Source organism: Cuculus canorus, chromosome 5, assembly GCF_017976375.1.
Source record: "Cuculus canorus isolate bCucCan1 chromosome 5, bCucCan1.pri, whole genome shotgun sequence".
Classification (NCBI taxonomy): domain Eukaryota; kingdom Metazoa; phylum Chordata; class Aves; order Cuculiformes; family Cuculidae; genus Cuculus; species Cuculus canorus.
The window spans coordinates 12,595,599-12,613,160 of NC_071405.1; the positions used below are offsets into that span (position 1 = coordinate 12,595,599).

Sequence of the window (17,562 nt, forward strand, 5' to 3'; positions counted from 1 at the left end):
TCTGAAGGCTTATATGCATGTATCCATATTCGCATTACAGTTCTGATCCAAAATTCATATGAGTTATGTGGAACCTTAGATCATCCCTAGGTCTCTTTTTTTGCCACCATCTGGTTTTGCTTCTTAAGTGAAAAAGGGGGAACATTTCTCACCATATTAAAGAGGGATGTAGAAAGGTGATAAATTGTACTATCCTTCCTAAAACCAGGTGTCATTGTTTTGCAAAGTGCACCTGGAAAAATAGAACCACATGCCAATGATTTCTTTATAGCTTTGGTGGGATCCTGCATCCCCTGGGGTGTCAGGGACAGAAGCATAATGGGTCTTTCAATACCTTTCTAATATCTTGCATGATTTGGTTTCAGGCACTTAACTGAAGGTCTTTTTGCAAAATGGACCCATCGATAGATCTCATCCTGCTTGACCTCCCCCTCTCCGATCCTTTGTCACTGTTATTACTTCACTCATATGCACTGGTCAAGGGACCAGTAACTGGGAGGGAGAAGATTTAAAACTTTTAAACCTATGGTAAAGACACAAAACACTGAGCTTTCCTTCCCTAAAAAATGCCACAACTGTGACTCTGATATTTGCTTAGGTAAGATGAAAGCTTTACATGATTCTTACGTACCTTGCTTATTTCAAATCCAAACACTTCCTCAAAGTAAGCAGGCTGGCTAATAAGCAGCAAGTAAAAAGTCCAGCTTCTACAGAAGTTTGCAACAATTATTGCATAGACTGGCATAGATGTAAAAAATTTTCTCCACGGAGTTTTATATTTCTGAAATATAGAAAGGGCGATCCAGTCAATGTTTTGACCAGCATCATCTATATCTATTGCCTTTTCCTATCTGTTATTTTGACATTTTCATCAAGATTCATGTATTCTTGATCAAGCTCATATAAGCACGAGTTTGTCTATCCAAATACCAATGACTTCAATTATCCTAAAGTACCTGCATACATGTTTGGGTGATCAAAATGGAAGTTAAAAATTTAAGCAAGTAAAAATTACTACAAAGCACACAAATGGAGAATCTCAGTGATACTTTGCTGTATCACACCACTTATCTACAAGTGCCATTATCTTGATCATATAGATGTGAATATACTAAATCCAAAATAATGTGCCTTTAAAAGACAATGTTGCTTTATCTAAGGCAGCAGTCAGATTTTACACTGTAAATGGACTATTTCATCTGTATTTACTTTAAGCATGTATTTTCAAGTAATCTAAGCACTTCTGAATTTTTTTTTATTTAGTGTCAGCTGAAACTGCTTGGTCAATAGTTTTTTTTTATTTGTTTTATTGTATTTTTAAAATGAGGTGCATAATAAAAAGAGAGATGACAGATGGAGAGAACTACAATCCTGCTGAGTCCTAGCACCTCTCCCTGAGATCTTGATTATGCCCATCTGTGTTGATCCAAACACAGGATCTAGACCCAGATGAGTGCTTGAAAATCGCTTCAGCAAGGTTTCAGGCTGAATTTGGTCTGCTGTTGACTTGGATATTGTCTCTTCTTCAAAGAAAACCAGCCCATAGATAGATACATGCAATACCTTGTACACCTATTAAAGTACACTTAAGTGAGGGCTGAGGTTTGTGTGACCTAATTAATGAGAAGTCAGCCAGAAAAGGTATCTTGATATTATGGGAAGAAACTAATCACTTCCAAAAAATGTTTAATTAAAAAGCAACAATAAAAGTAGACATAAAATATCCAGCCCAAGTTAGAATTATGAACAGCCTTTGAAATATCTCGTTTGACGTAAGATTTTTAAAAGCCCTTAAAAGTGTAAGAAGCTGTGAACAATGCTGAATGCTGCTAAATGTCAACCCAGACACTACCTCAAGAACGCTTAAGAGTGTCAGCTATCAAAGAAATGGCTCTATAATAATTCCAGTTCTGTATTTAATCTGGATAAAAATTTTTCATTAAGAGAAAAATGGTTTATTCTTGAATTCAGTCAAGAACCAATAATCTGACCAATTAGAAAACATAATAAGCAGTGGTATTGAGGGCCAATTGGAAATGGATGAGCAGATGAAATGAGGCTTCAGAACCAAAAGTGTTAGAATGCTTGAGTTAGTAAGCATGGTAGTAGTTTCTTTTAAGCTTTTAAATAGTTAGAGAAATAAGAGAATTATGATTTGGCATTATGGGATTATTAAGTGGTTTGAAAATTCTCTGATTTCAGAGCTCTTTTTTAGGTCTTGAGAACTAAACAATACAGAAAGAAGTCAGATTATGAGAGACTTGATAACATGTTTCTAGCAAAAGTACCTCAATAATGGAAAATGTTCTTATGTCCTAGCAAACTCCGTTGCGACTTGCAGTCTTTCCTACAAATGAACAGAATATCAGGATTTGCTATTTTTCTAATCTTCTGAGGACCTCAAGAGACACTGGGTAGTATTTTACCTCCAGTTCACTTCTAGGAAGAGGAAAACCTTCCAGAAGGTATCATATAGGAAGGAAATTAACCCCTTTGAACTCAAGGTACTATTAAAGTCTCAAGAAAGCTGCAATTTCAGAGGTAGCTGCAGATTGGTTTTATACTTTGAAGTATGAAAAGTGGCATAGTTCCATATCATGTTTTCTGTCTTAAAGAAGACAGGTGTTTTATTTTTATTCTTTTTGTTTCTATTTGAGTATTTTTGATTTTTATTCCTTTATCATAGGAAACAAGTGTGTGAGTAATATTCTTACTTCCATTGCACCTAGGAGGTTGGCACTCTCTCCGATGCTTTCTTCTATGTATCTCCTTTCTTCATCTGTGATCGTAGGATGCTTTGCAGGACTCTCATATGAAACCAAAAGCCAAAACATATACCAGACTATGCCAAAGCTCCCTTTGGGATGGAAAGAAAGGTTTTAAAAGGGAATGCACAGTAAAGCATCAAACAATGAAATAGATCTATGAATAATTCTAACAACTTTCAATGGCAATTGTTGTTACTGCTTCTCTTCTGAGTTGCCCTAACAAAGAGTTGGATCTTGCAAACAATAACAATATTTATGCAAAATATATGCAGAGATGGACCACAGTGAAGTCTTCTTTGTTCCATTTACAGAAGGATTTCACTGTAAGTGAATATTCAGTGATATTTTAACATGTTTGTACAATGCAATGAAATAGCTTCCATTTCACCAGATTCTAAATGAAGTTCCATTCTGCTTTAAGCCACTGTTGTTTGACTACTGCACTGGGGTTTTTTTACCTGCAAAATACAAGATTGTGGCATTGTTTTCAAGACAGCAATGTGTTTCCTGAGTAGTTTATTAAATTTCTACCTTTCCCCTTAATTCACGTCACTGTTAGGCTGCAGAATGAACTCCTTTGAGACACTTTTTTCCATCAGTCAAATTTAAAGGTAGCACAACTAGAGTGAATGAAGTTATGTAGGTCTTCAAATATAAATCAAAACATCTTAGGGCAGGCACTCTAAACTTACAGTTGTATAAATGAAAGAGAACTGTTACATGATCTGAGTCTACAAGATCTGCATGGCAGTTTGCACTACTTGTACTAGAAATCATGAAGGTTTTACTCTAAACTAGCTTCTGTTCCTAATTAATGATGTTGCTTTTCTACTCTCTCCTCTAAACCCTGTTCTTCCACTGTCCTTTTCCCTAGACTGTATTTTTAGCTCTACAGATCCACTTATCTTTTCTTCTGGCCTCTTAACAATAGCTTTTACTTTTTTAGAAAAGGTAGAGTAAGGTCATACAAAAGTGGAGTGAGGTGATAAAAAATGCATACCATACACATAGAACACAGAAGACCACCCAGTGTATTGCACTAGAATTCCAGCTAAAGGCATTGCAATAACAGCTCCTGCATAGGAACCTACAAAACAAGACATGTGTGGGTGAAAAGAGAGCAAAACTTAGTCTCAAAATACTTTCAAGTTACAAATGAAAGTAAAAAGAAAATACAAGGTTACTTACCACAAAAGGAAGTGGTTGCTAACCTACTTCTTTCTAATGGGGGGGCCCACTTGCTCCAAATACCGTGGCAGGCAGGGTAGGTGACCCCCTGGGGAATGGGTGTGCCACAAGTTAGCTAATGCTGATCAGTCACTCAGTTCATTGTCTTTGCATGTTTATATTTTTTAAGTGCTACAAACAAAAAGGTTAGAATTCTTTGCATTTCTATAGACAAGTCTGAGCATAGCCACAGAAAAACTTCAGTTCTTATTAAAGCTGAAATGGGTTTTTTGTACCCCTCCAAGCCATTAAATAAGCCTTATGAAACAGATAGAAAACATAATTATTTCCTATTACTCCCCTTCTTCCTTCCAGGAAAATTTGTGAAGGATTGAAAAGAGAGAACCTTAATACACAAATATCAGAGTCAAAGGATGGATGCAAACACAGATGGTGTGTGGAGTCTTTCTAATGCTGGGCTCATTTTCCCAACCCTTACTTTTGGTGTCCTACCATTTTTTGATCAACATTTAAAGTATAATTTAGGAAACACAGATTACTGTTCCACTTCTCTAAACCTAGAAAATAAGATCAATAAGAGCTTAAAAATTTAATGTTAAGCAAGAAGTTTTTCACTGTCTTTGCCTTTAATGGGCCTCCTGAGCACTTAAAGCAAATTATTGAATGATGTTAGTCAGTTTGATTTTAAACAAGTTACTTTTTAGGTCTATCTTCAAAATGAGCTTTTAACTTAATACTAGAAAAACAAAAACAAGCAAACCAAAACCATTACATCCCACAGTGTTGAAATTTTAGAATACCTAATATGAAATGTACAGTACTTTCCCACAAAATTCCTGCTTAAGAATTATTATGATGTATGCATAATTATGTAGAGTCACTTTTCTCTTATTCTGATGTTTTATTTCCTGTGCAAAAAGCAGAAAAAATCAAGAACTTTTTACAAATGTTGAGGTTATCATAAATCTTGGGATTATCAATCTCAATATACAAAAGGTTGTAAAATATGTTCTTCTGTTTCAAAAGGAGATCCTATCACCAATTTTGGCTTCATTTCAGTCTTTTGGTAGAGTTTTGTAAAAATTTTGGAGGCATAATACAAAGATTGTCATAATTTATTCTAAACCTTCTTCAAATGGTCCTATTTGGAAGGAAAAAGTTTTCCTTTGAAAAGTATCACAGAGATGAGTTGGTCTAAAACAGCTATTTAATTTTGTAATTACCCACTTGCTGCTGTTCCCCTTGTCTTTGTAGGCAAGCATACCTCTGTACAAGGAGATCACTCCTCATTAATGGAGCCATATTAATACATGTATACCTTAAAAACTTAATTGACAGTTATGTAACTTACATGCACATTCTGCAGCCTCTTTTTGAGACTTTTTGTACAATAAAGCACAGAAGTTAAATTCAGCTCATATAACAGAAGTGTGTAGCCCTGAGGAACAAAGAATCAGCGATCACAGGCTCAAAAATCTGTCTCTTGGTAAAAAACAAACAAACAAACAAATTTAGAGTGCAGGCTCATTTTTTTTCTCTCTTAAACCAAAGTAAATCTCTCATTCACACCAAGAGCATGGTCAGGGCCTGTCATAGAAGCTTAATTCTTTATCATAAGCCTGTGAGGCTGGGCAGCAAGTAACTGTTGAGAACGGCATCAGTATAAGCCCTGTGCAGTACATGATTTCAGTAAAACTTCAGTGTCAAATATCCCCCTGGCTTCTCAGCAAGGGAAAAAATTTGCTATGTAATATATGATGGAAAATCAAATAACTGTAGTTCATACATTGAAATCCATTACATCCAAAATCAGTAATAAACTGGAAGTATTTTCGCCTGAAAATGTACCATCACTGATTTAAATCTAGCAAGTATCTATTGCATTTACTGGTTATTTTGTAATTGTTCCATACCTCTACAAGGCCTTGTAAGATCCTAACAAAGATGACACACCCATAGTGCACCCTGGCTGCGGATGGTATTAACATGTTGAGGGAGGATGTCAGCAGTATAGCAGCACCGAATACTCTGCGAAGGTGGGAAGAAAAAAGGAAATGAAGTAACTTTCACTGTTGTCCCAATTGATTTATTCCACATACACTTGCATATCAATGTAGATGTATTAAAACATATAGTAGGGGATATACTATCTTCCAGAGTGGATTAGTGTCTATTTCCATCTGGTGTAATAACCTGTCTGATAAGACCCAGACCAAACAGGGACATATACATCTATTTAGCATATTTTCCTGAGGAAATACATCTTATGTGATCACTGATATGGATCTTAATCTCCCTATAAATCCCTGCTCTTCAGTTCTCCCTTAATTTTCACATCTGTTTCAACCAAATCTGATTGAATTCACCACCCTCTACAGAAATTTGAAATTAAGATTCAAAATGGTTTACTAAAACAGGTGGCCAAGTAAAGGAAAGTTTTCTTATTAGTCCTTTAATTATAAGAAAGTGGCACCATGCATTCACTTCTTACAAGAAAAAGAGAATCCACTTTCACAAATGCCAAAGCAGCAGGAAGAATTTCAAACAGAGCTGGGATTTTCTTGGACACAAGAGTTAATCAATGTGGAAACACATACCCATAGAAAACAATTCATTCTTTCTGCTGTTTTTTCACAGGCTGTTCATTGAATATTGCTGATTTTGACTCAAACAGCATCCTAGGAATTGCTTCAAATAAGGCACATTACAAGGCCTAAATAAATGTGTGAAGTGATGATTCATTTTCGAAATGCCACTGCTTTGGCTGAATTTAATTTGACTCAATTAACATCTACCTCTTGGAGGAGAAGCCTGTTCTCAAGCATTATTTCATCATTTTTTCAGGTTCATTCATTTCTTTATTGTGGAATTAGTTTTTTTCCCCCCATTTTCCTCTCAGTGGAACAATGCAAAGGTATGAAGCCACTAGCAATGACTGGCTACTTTCTTTATACAAAACTATGTGACGCTAAGATAAATCCTGGAGATGTCTTAACATAAGACATCACGGTGTCTGATGTGAAACTGATTTGACAGAAACCTTTAACCTTAGCATGTGTTCTTCAGAAATTGGTACAGTGCCAGAAGTTAGCGAGAAACAGACCTTGGGCTAAAGAAGCAGGAGAAAGTGATAAATTTGAAGACAAAAATACTCCTCAAAGACAGCTATGTTTCGCATTCTCTGTTTAGTGTTACAGCCTGAAATGAATCTTCAAATCGCTGTCTGAGTATACTCCACTTCTATTTGACAAATAGTAAAGGGCAACAGAAGAAAAGCTTCTTGGCACAGTAAGGAAGCTTTGTTAAATATCTCTAGATCTGATATCCTCATTGTGTTCCCTGTGACCCCCATCTGGTGTTAAACAACATATAGCTGGCTGTATAGCATATTTCTGGTTTTGTTTGGCAGTATTTTCAAGACATTTACTGGAACTGATTGGTGTGTGCGTTTATGTTGCACCATATGAAGTATTTTGGACTAAATTCTGTCTTTTCTCTTAATTTCTTTATATGTAAGGTCATTTCCTTACAATTTAGTACCTCTGTATGTTCACATAATCCACAATGATGTCTTGGTTTTAATTTGCTTTTTTTCCTTATTTATAATGATAAGAGTTTGAGACTCATATGAGCTTAGCTTCTTTTAAAAAGTTAGATGTTCTTGTTAGCAATATTTGAAGAGCATTAGACTATAAATGTTCTAAAAGTTCATTGAAAAAATCCTTATCTGTTTCTAAGCAGGAAACGGTTTGGTTTGTAGCCTTTCCTGCTTCTTTTCTGAGCAGATATCTAGCTAAATGCCTAATGCAGAAATACAGTTTTAAATTTGTCGTTATACATGAACTTGCTGGAGGAGATTCTTAGTGTGCAGCTCTTTCTACATTACTATTCCTGTTAAAATCATGCTAAGATAGAATACTAAGAAACATCGTCTCTTTATAAAGATGAGATTTACAGAATTGTTATGGCATGTGTTTCTTCAAGGAAATCTGCTCTAGTTTTTCAACCCTGTATCTGAAATCAACTTCTGTTTGCTGCAACTGGAAGCTTTGTTTTCCAGAGCTGCCTTTGTTCTCGTATTCAAAAAAGAGAAGCTGTTTTCTTGAGTCTGTTCCTTCCACAAAAGAAAACTGTAATATAAGGAATGATCACAGACATGCATCTTCCAAATGAAAATCTTCCTTGTATTTTGACACACAAACACCAGTGAATATTTAGTTATAGCAAGGAGCAGATAATGAAATAATTCCACAACGTCACTTGTAAGCCAATTCTTTCTCAGAACTGTGCTTTATAGGAACAGCCTTCTCAAAAGAAGAGTTATGATTATTGTCAGCAATGGCTTTTTTAATTCATTTTCTTGAATGTATATTAAAAGCAGCACCATGAATTTAGTGGATGACTATTCTAGAGAGTCAGTTTCCTCTATAATTTTCAGGCAAGACCAATGCACCTTCCTACATTTGATTTGCATCTCCCGGTACACATAAATATAATCAGTATTTTGCCTTTGTGATCTTTTATCTTGTTACATTTATTTTACCTCCATAAATACTAAATTCTAAATACTTCTTCCTAACAGAATATTATGATGTAGTTCTGAGGTTTGTACAAACTTCCTATTTTATTGTTTTAAATACCTCAGCTAACTGTATTTATTGTCACTTAGATCAAAGAAGAATAATTTTCAGCTACAATAAACCTAAGTATATTTGAATGCTGCTCAGTTTCTGATGTGTTTAATTGTGAAATGGAATATTCCATTACTCCTAAAGCATTTTTAAGGTGTTTTAGTGAACCATACATCTAACCCCTAATTGCGCCATTCTGGTTTTGTGCTTATGTTCTTGTTCTGTTTATTAACCTAGTGATTTTATGATCTGTTATGCTCTTTACTTTCATTTCTACTTCTCAAACAATTCTCATTCAATCAATTTTGCTGGAATGTTAACTCCAAATATAGGAAAGAAATCATGTTTTTCTCTAAGATCCTTATTTTTCCATGACAAATTGACAGTAAGTTGGTTGGATTGCATGGTTGTATTTATTGCAATTGAAGATGTTTTATGTTCAGCCTCAGACAATCATGTTTCTCTTTTTAAAATAAGACTTTCAGCCTGTTTCGGTGTGTTTATTCCTATCCCACACCCCACTACATTATTTTACACATGTATTTTTTGTCCTCTTGATATTCTGATATCATCTTAAAGAGACAAATTTAGTCCTTATTGGATACACAGTCTTAAAGCTGCCATACCCTCTGGTGCATTTCTTCAGTCATGACCTCTACAGGGGCATGGGCTTGTGAAGAAGGGTTTATAACTCAAGCACAAGTGCCACCTGAGCTCATGTCTCTTCCAGAATGAGCCAAGCCCTGCTACATGGTATTCCTTGGGTTGACCTCAGCCTAGGAAATCTACTTAGCTATGCTGTTGAATTTTCATTCAAAGCTATCCCTGAAGATCCATTTTATGCAGGCCACACTCCAAACTCCACAAAACATATTTTAATGTGGTGGCACAAATTGGAGAGCTTTGGCAGATTGAAGGCAAGCTCTGGGAAAATTACAGAATGCCACAGAGACAGAGCAGGAGAGGCCAATGACATTGCTGACATTCTCGTGCCTGGTGTTAGGAGAAAATTAAAATGCCCAGATAAGCCTCCAGCAGTCCTCAGACTTGGGGAAAAACTCCTTTCTGACCCCAAATTAGCAACTGGTATAAGCAACAAAATAAAAAATAACCATACACAGAAGACGACTAATGAACAAATACAGTGGTACCATGTCAAGGAAAGGGGAAAAAGATAAATCCTGGCCCTCAGAACTGACCAGGAGAAGCCCTGAAACAAAGAATTATGCTTTGTTTATCTACTTCTATTTCCAGATTTGGTTGACTCAGTCCCAAAAGACAAAATCTAACATTGATCCTAGTGTTTTACTGACATTGGCATTATATGAGGGTCATGAGCTGTGACTTGTCCTCCTGTAATACAAGTAGTAATAATAGCAAAATCATATTTGACTAAGAGGCACTTGGGATGAGAGCTGAGGAAGGAAATGACTCTGACAATCCAGGAAAAATTCTTAGAATGGAATGAGGTTGCAGGAGGAATTAATCTTTTTGGGTTTTAAGCAAATTGACTCATTTTTCTCATTGGGGACAAACTAAAAAGAAAGAAATATATTTATTTTCATCTCTGGATTTCTAATCTCTGTACAGCCCCACTGTTCTCATCTACTTTTTCCAAGCAATTCATATTACATGAGCATTCCGCATGGAAGTGTTTTGTGGATATTGTTACTCAGTTGGAAGAAGTGCCAGCTCAAAAACTAAGCACCGAACAGTGGGAGCCAGATGCAAGCCAAATGCTGAGTGCCAGATGGGTCACATACTGGGTTACACGTATGATATCTGAAAGGAAGGGGTCCTGGTTTGAAGCATCCTTTCACCCCAGTGACTGAAAATGGCTGCGATTACTCCATAAAACTAAAATCCCTTTCATATATGTATAAGTAGAAATCAATTCCTCAGCTGTCTGAATCTTGTGTATTTCTATTTATGCCGATTTTTTAATATAATTGACAAATTCCACAATTATCTACATCTCTTCATTCTCTAAATAAATGATCCAACTCTTTGAAAATGAAACTGTTATGGAAATAAAGTAGTATGTCTGTTATAAACCATCTGAAGTACCTTAACTGAAGTTTATCCTTTAAAAAAATAAAAATCAAAGACTAGATCTGTATGTTTAACATAGCATTTTAAATATTTATTTAAAAGACAAAGTAGTGTAGGTTCAAGATTCTTAAATATATGTTGTATTGATTAATTATGAATGCCATTTTCTTGAAATCCAAAATAATTAAAGAACAGTGAGTGCTGGTCACTGACAACTACAAAACAAGGTTGCAGATATTTTAATGGATTTACAATAACAACTGGGCAGGCATAGAAGGTTTCACATCACTGTCCATGACAACTAAAAATGTTCTCAATGGCCTCAACAGAAAATATAGTCAGGACTGTAACTGAATAGTTTTTACCTCACAAAAGCCACTGATCTTCATCTCATGGAAGACCTATCTACAGAATAGGAAAGTCTGGTTATTTTCTTATTTTTCTAGGGAGTTATGGGGGACTCTGTGTGTCTGTGAAAGCATTTCATACTGCTACAATAAATTAAATCAAAATATTATAATGTGGTTTATCCTGACTCTAAACAGGAGCCTACAGACAATGTAGCCAATGTTTTTTTATGGGGGTTACAACCTCTGCACTTGATAATTTTGCTGTCATACGGATCATATTTGTAGAGGACATTATTTTCCTTGGGCAAAGTATGTGTATTGAACAAATAATTTACTTGTAAACAAAGATAAAATATTTTTTCCTTGTCTTAGAGGAGATTCTTCTGTTAGGTATGGGTGGGAACTAAAGAGGAGTGAAAATACAAGTTTCCTTGCAAAAGTTTCCCAGTGTAGTCTAAAGATGAGATGAAAACTCGATCATTAAAAAAATAGGCATTTATTTGGATTCAGGTTGGTAAGCTGATTATTGCCATTCCTTTTCCTTACAGAAAACACATAGAATATGTTGAGTGAAGACTTTTTCAAATGTATATAAAAAATAAACTGCACATTGACTTTGCTACGGGTTTTTTTATTGAACAGTGCTTATCTGGGAGAGTTTCGGAGCAACAGCAGCTCTGAGCAGCTGAACATGTATAGCACAAAATGAGATTTTAGATTATCTGTCAGCTCGAGACCTCTAAAATTTATTATCTTTAACTCTGACTCTACCTGCTGTCACTCATTTTTTACACACCTCCTCCTGCAAAAGGCCAACAGTGCAACATAGAACTGATTATGTTATATTTTATGCAACGCAAAAATTTCTCATCTGAGAGAACTACAAAGCTGAATGCTGGATTAAATGCTTAATTTTTTGAGTAAAATGTAATATCTAGGGATAAACAGGTCAGGAACTAGCTCGAATGCCTGTTGACATGTAGCAGTTTTCTTCCTTCTGCAAATGTTGCTAGCAACAGCTATTTGCAATTGTCATTTTTAACATCTTTTTTCTTTGAGTTAAGCAGGGACTGAATGTATAGAAAATTCAGGGTTTTGGCCGCCAGTTAGCACTTCCCTTCTTACAAAGTATGTATCTACCCAGATCAGGTGTGATGAAGGCCTCCTAAGACTTTGATACAGAACATGAACATTTTGATGACATGAATTTGCCATGGTTTGATCTTCCAGCTTTGAAGATAAATAGATCCCAAAATATTCACAAAGCTCTTTGCAAAATGTACCATAAAAAGACTGGATCAAGCACCAGAGTGAAATGCTGTGGAGGGACTAAGCCAATGTGCACCTGTGACACAAAGTTCTTTTAGCCTTCTGCTTTCTCCAAGACCCACTAATACACAGATTCATACAAATCAAACCAAGATCATAAACAGTTTTCAGTCTATGCCTTCCATTGCCTGTTCACAGACCTGTTTTTGATATGTCAGAGTGTACTTTATGAAGAACTTGGGCACCGTTGGATGACAGCATTGTGACAATCGATGCTGAATTTAGAAGGCTCCTGGGCCATTAAATTCTGATTGTTGCTCTTACCAGCAAGTGCATTACATCATTCTTTCATGAGCAGATAAGGTACCATCTCAGAAGCGTTTATCACTTGCCCTACTTATTCTGGAGGCCTTTCCACCTTGTTACTCCCTAGATCCAGTATATATCTTGTACCTATGCTGTTTTATTTTAGCAGTTCTAATCTCTGCAGTTTACACTAATAGCAATCCTATCTTCTTAATTTCACATCACTAAGCAAGTCAGGTGCTCATCATCCCATCTTCTTTGTTCTTCAGTCATTTGATCACCCTATTACCAACCCTTTGTGTCTCCTGTTTGAATTCAGCTGGGGAATCTCTCAAACCTGTGGTTTCATTTTACAACTCATTATATCCGCATATGTCTAGATAAAACTCTGACTCATTCGATCTAGCTCATTAGCTTTGGGATGGCTTCCTCTTTAAATATGTAATCCGCTAGATCATGTTTCAAACCAAGACCTGCTCATTCAAATTAACTTATTGAGTTCCAGGTCTTAGACTGTGATACAAATGCCTTTGTTGAGTTAGAGAAATATAATAGAGTTATCAAATAAATCCTGTGGATTTAACTTTAAAATATTTTGTGGAGCTGGTTGGGAGTGTAATTGCTATGTGTTGGATTCAACAGCTACATCTGTACTTCTTTGTGGAGTATTTTCTGACACACAGGCTGCATGTTACAGCTGATTGCATCTGGAATGCTCAGGGTAAAGGTAGACTCCTTCAGAGCAAAGTGACAGTGACGTTAGTGTTTTTATGCAACCAATCTAAAGAGTATTTTGTTGCATGAAATCCAATGTGCATATTGTATTGGGGCAAAGTGTCAAAGCAGGTAGAGGTGATTAAGGATACCTGTAGGTATATGCCAGAAGCATGTGTGAGATTTGCTTCAGAGGATTAGATTTTTCCTCTCTGAAAGGGACTCTGATTATGTGGTATCATACATGCAGGACATATCTGGATGACATAATCCAAATAAATATTTCTTTATAAGCTTGGCCTGAAAGTATCTGATCTGGAAATTTTACTACAGATACTAATGTATCTGCTGAATGCATGTAGCAATTTTACTACAGATACCAATTTCAAAGGATTTGGATCAATGGAGGATGGAATGTGAAAAGAAGTCCAAATTTTAGACATAATGCTACACTTGTTAGTTTTATCTGAACAAGCAGAGTTAAATTCTGACATTTTTATATTTAGTCCTGAAAAAACTCATTAAGAGTGAATGTAGTTCTCTGCAACTCATGTCTTGAGGATCACCACCCTTCTTGTCCAAGTAGCTATAGAAGTCCATATTTGTCAACTGAGAGTAATACAGGTGCTTCTCAGTAACACAGAAAATAATATTTTACCCTATGATGTACTTGCTTGAGTTTTGCTTGGAAGCTATAAATTTACCACCATTAATAATGATTTACTTGCTTTTAATTTATGTAAATGTGAACAGTGCTCTTACTGAATTCTGAAAAGATTATTTTTCCTTGGTGACTCATCATGACAATTTTTTGCATGTTTTTCAGCTGTTCTGCTCTGCATCAGTGGTTGCCTCCTTGCCTGTGAACTGTGAGTAGTCACTCATTTGGAATATTTACATTATCAATACTAATGTTTATTAAGTATGCATTTATTACGTCACCTGCTCATCACCTTTGTAATCTAAATAGTCCTGGTAATATTTCTCTTGCTCTAGTTATCTTTTCAGTCTGTAATCATGTCTATTACTCTTCTTGGGACAACTCATGTTTCTGTTTATGCATTTGAAATGGACTAAATGAAAATGAATCCAGTGTGGGGAGACACTGTTTAGCTATTCTGGGACGATATATCATCATTCTGATTTTTCTCTAGTGTAAACTAATTTCCTTATGACTCTGCTGACCCCTCTACTGCAGACATTTTCCTGTGAAATGCCCATCCTGACAGTTTATGGCTTCATAAATGATAGACAGAATGTAGTGGTTTTATCTGAATCAGTTTTATCTGAATCAGAATTTGCATAACATCGCATACAGCTAACAAAGGTGGGATTATGCCATGAATATATGAGTGGTTGATGAACTCAGCTGCCTGGCAAAACAGATAGATCAAGCTACCTGGGACATTAGGGAGAAACACTTATTCCCAGGTGTCAGTCTTAGGTTGAACATGCTTCATGAGAGGATTGCTTAAACCTGATCCTCTTTAATAATGGTCTGTGGCCAGAAGTCATAGTATAGCACCTTTATTTGGCTTTTTGAAAATGTGATAAAAGAGGTTATTTCCATTCATATGTGTCCAAGGAAGGAGGGGGATTTGTGTCTGTGTGCCCTTCATACTAAATCCTATTATAAGCCCTTCATGAAGCATTAATATGTAAAAGCCGACCTCCCGCCATCTAATCTAGTATAATAAGGGCTTGGATACATTATTAATTTTTGTCACACATCTGAGCCCCCCTTTTATCAACCAAAACCCCCATCCAAATCCCTTGGTGCATCATTAAATTGTGAAAACAGCTTCATCATTCATGACAGAAAAATGGAAGGACCCTGAGCCATATGGCAGAGGGAGCAGCAGTACCAGCCACCCAGAGATGTATCCCCAGCCCTCTCCTTGCACAAACTGGTGCTTATAAGACACTGCAATGCAGTAGGGTGACAAAATCATATTGGGCTTCCCGTGCAATATTGGCTTCTTTGCCTGGAAGCAAACAAACGCAACACCAGCTCCTGCGATCAGAGCCCAGTTTAATCTGCATGATCTTGAACTGAATGTGGAAGGTGGGATTGGCAAGTACACCTTTAGGGTTTTTTTCTTACGGTGTAATGTCAGCTTATGCATTCAGGAGTTCAGAAGTTGGCTCTCGTCTAACAGTGTAGAAATGCCCTGATCACGCTGTGAAATATACATTGTTTGCAAATCAGAAAAACATATAATAACTCCACTGGCTAAAGGAGAGTGAATAATTTCTCTTTTTAAAACAGAAAAAGGGAAGAATATAAAGTTCCAGCAAATCTTTGTACTTGTATTTCTAAACCACTATGTTGCCTTACATTTTTTATGCTTATTGTCATTAAGACTGAGTCAGAGAGAAATATTCTGGTTTCACTGACACACTAATGTCGGAGTTTAAGTGAAAATCTTTGGGACTCAGAGATGAGGTGCATTGATGTTGTCTGAAATATCATTCACTTTATTCATGCAAATAATCCTATCCGATTACTCGTTGGGAAGGATTTAGCCCCTAATAACAAGATAAATGGCACTTTAAAAAGAAAGACAAATTTGGAGTGAAAGGTTGATTGATACATTTTCATTCAGATTGGAATGTGACAGTGATGAAGAGTTGAACATAGATGAGAGATAATTACATTGTAGAGAAATTTAGTATACTTATGTAGTGACATTTCTTAATGTGAATAGTGTCAGGATTTGTGATTTAATGGATAATGAGAAATATATGACATTATCCTAGAATTATAAGGTGACTTTAATTCTTTTTTAAGTTATCACTCCATTCCACCCTACATGTTTCTTTGTGTAAGAACATTTTTAAATGTTTGAGTGCACACAAATGAGCTAAAATGGTCACTTATCTTTGTTTTACCAGATAAAGTCTGTGATTACTGCAGATCAATTTTTGAAACAGTACTTGGCTTGTACAGTCAATACCTGCATTTCTATTCTAAATATATTACTGCAAATTTGGAAATTAATTTCCTATCTTGTGTAATTGAACAATGACCCATTCATTTCAGAGAATCTTTCCTGATTTACAGTAAGTATTCTAGCTGTTTACTTAGGAAATCAGTGAAGAAATACTGCCATGGCATTTTGGTAAGGTTTTTGATAGAGCAAATTACAGATTTCCGGCATGTTTTTTAAAGGACGTTTATAGAGTGCATCAGAAGCTAAAATATAATGATATCTAAATTATCCTGAGATGAGGTGGTAAAAAACAGTACAGTTTCACACCTTCCCATGTTCGTGTGACAGCACAGCAGGTAGTATATTCATAGACAGCTGCAGCTTTGCAATAGTATGAAGGTGGAATAGGAAATATTAACTTAAATAAAACTGTCCTATTTCTAGGTTGAAGACAAAACAATTGCAGAGTTTTAGGGCCATCTAATCTGATATTCACTATGGCAGTAACCTTTATTTTCAGTTCATTAACCCTCATATTTTACTTAATTATCCCTGTACTGAAAGCATTTGTTTATAGTAGCTAAAGTATAACTTCCAATTTGGGACTTTAACATCCAAAGAATGATCTAGCATGTAATTTCTCTAGTGACTATTCAGTGTTTATGCTGTTTTAATGTATCTAGCTTTCATTTACTGATTGTCACTCTATCTTCCTATGGGACTAAAAAATATATTTATACCCAGCATTTTTCTCTAAAGGAGTTACATGCATTCTTTGTAATCATATTATATCATAGTATTTTTTTTTTATATACTGGTACACTGAATACATAGTTCTTGGTATTTCTTTCACTATGTGGCATTATATACCATCATCTTTTAAGTAATTAAAGATCTCTGAAAGTATCTCTAATTTTTTAACACTCATATTAATATGCGTGTACCCAAATTACCTGTAACAGTCCAAGTTACAACTGCAGTAAAACCAGAAAAATAAATATCCTAGGATTGCATTGACTTCCTTCTTAGAGTACCTTGTTGGAAATTCATGATGGGTTTCTAGTTCACCATGGCTGAAGATCCCACTCAGCATGAGTTCTTTCCAGGGTGGTTTCCCCACTCCTTCATGTTACTTTGCACTTCAGTGCCATATGTATTGAACAGAACCCAGTTTATCAAATGATATTTTAAAATATCATTTGATTATCTGGTCCTTTTTATACCCACAAGTTTATCAGCATTCATAAATATCCCCAAAATGGCTGATGCAATGTGAAAATCACAGTAGATATTGCTTAAGGATTATGCAACAGTATCATGACTTAGAAAGATTCATAAACACTAGCCAATT

The 17,562-nt window shown here is 35.7% G+C and overlaps 1 protein-coding gene across 1 annotated transcript in view; it reads right to left on the minus strand.

Moving 5' to 3' along the window:
* SLC17A6 (solute carrier family 17 member 6) overlaps window positions 1-17,562 on the minus strand; it is a 33,158-nt gene that overhangs the window by 5,258 nt on the left and 10,338 nt on the right. The window contains exons 4-8 of the mRNA XM_009564185.2: window positions 5,870-5,984; window positions 3,957-4,044; window positions 3,769-3,855; window positions 2,715-2,857; window positions 632-781 (exon numbers count right to left, since the gene is read on the minus strand). Of these exons, the coding sequence (XP_009562480.1) occupies window positions 632-781; window positions 2,715-2,857; window positions 3,769-3,855; window positions 3,957-4,044; window positions 5,870-5,984 (583 nt within the window). The remainder of the gene's footprint in view (window positions 1-631; window positions 782-2,714; window positions 2,858-3,768; window positions 3,856-3,956; window positions 4,045-5,869; window positions 5,985-17,562) is intronic.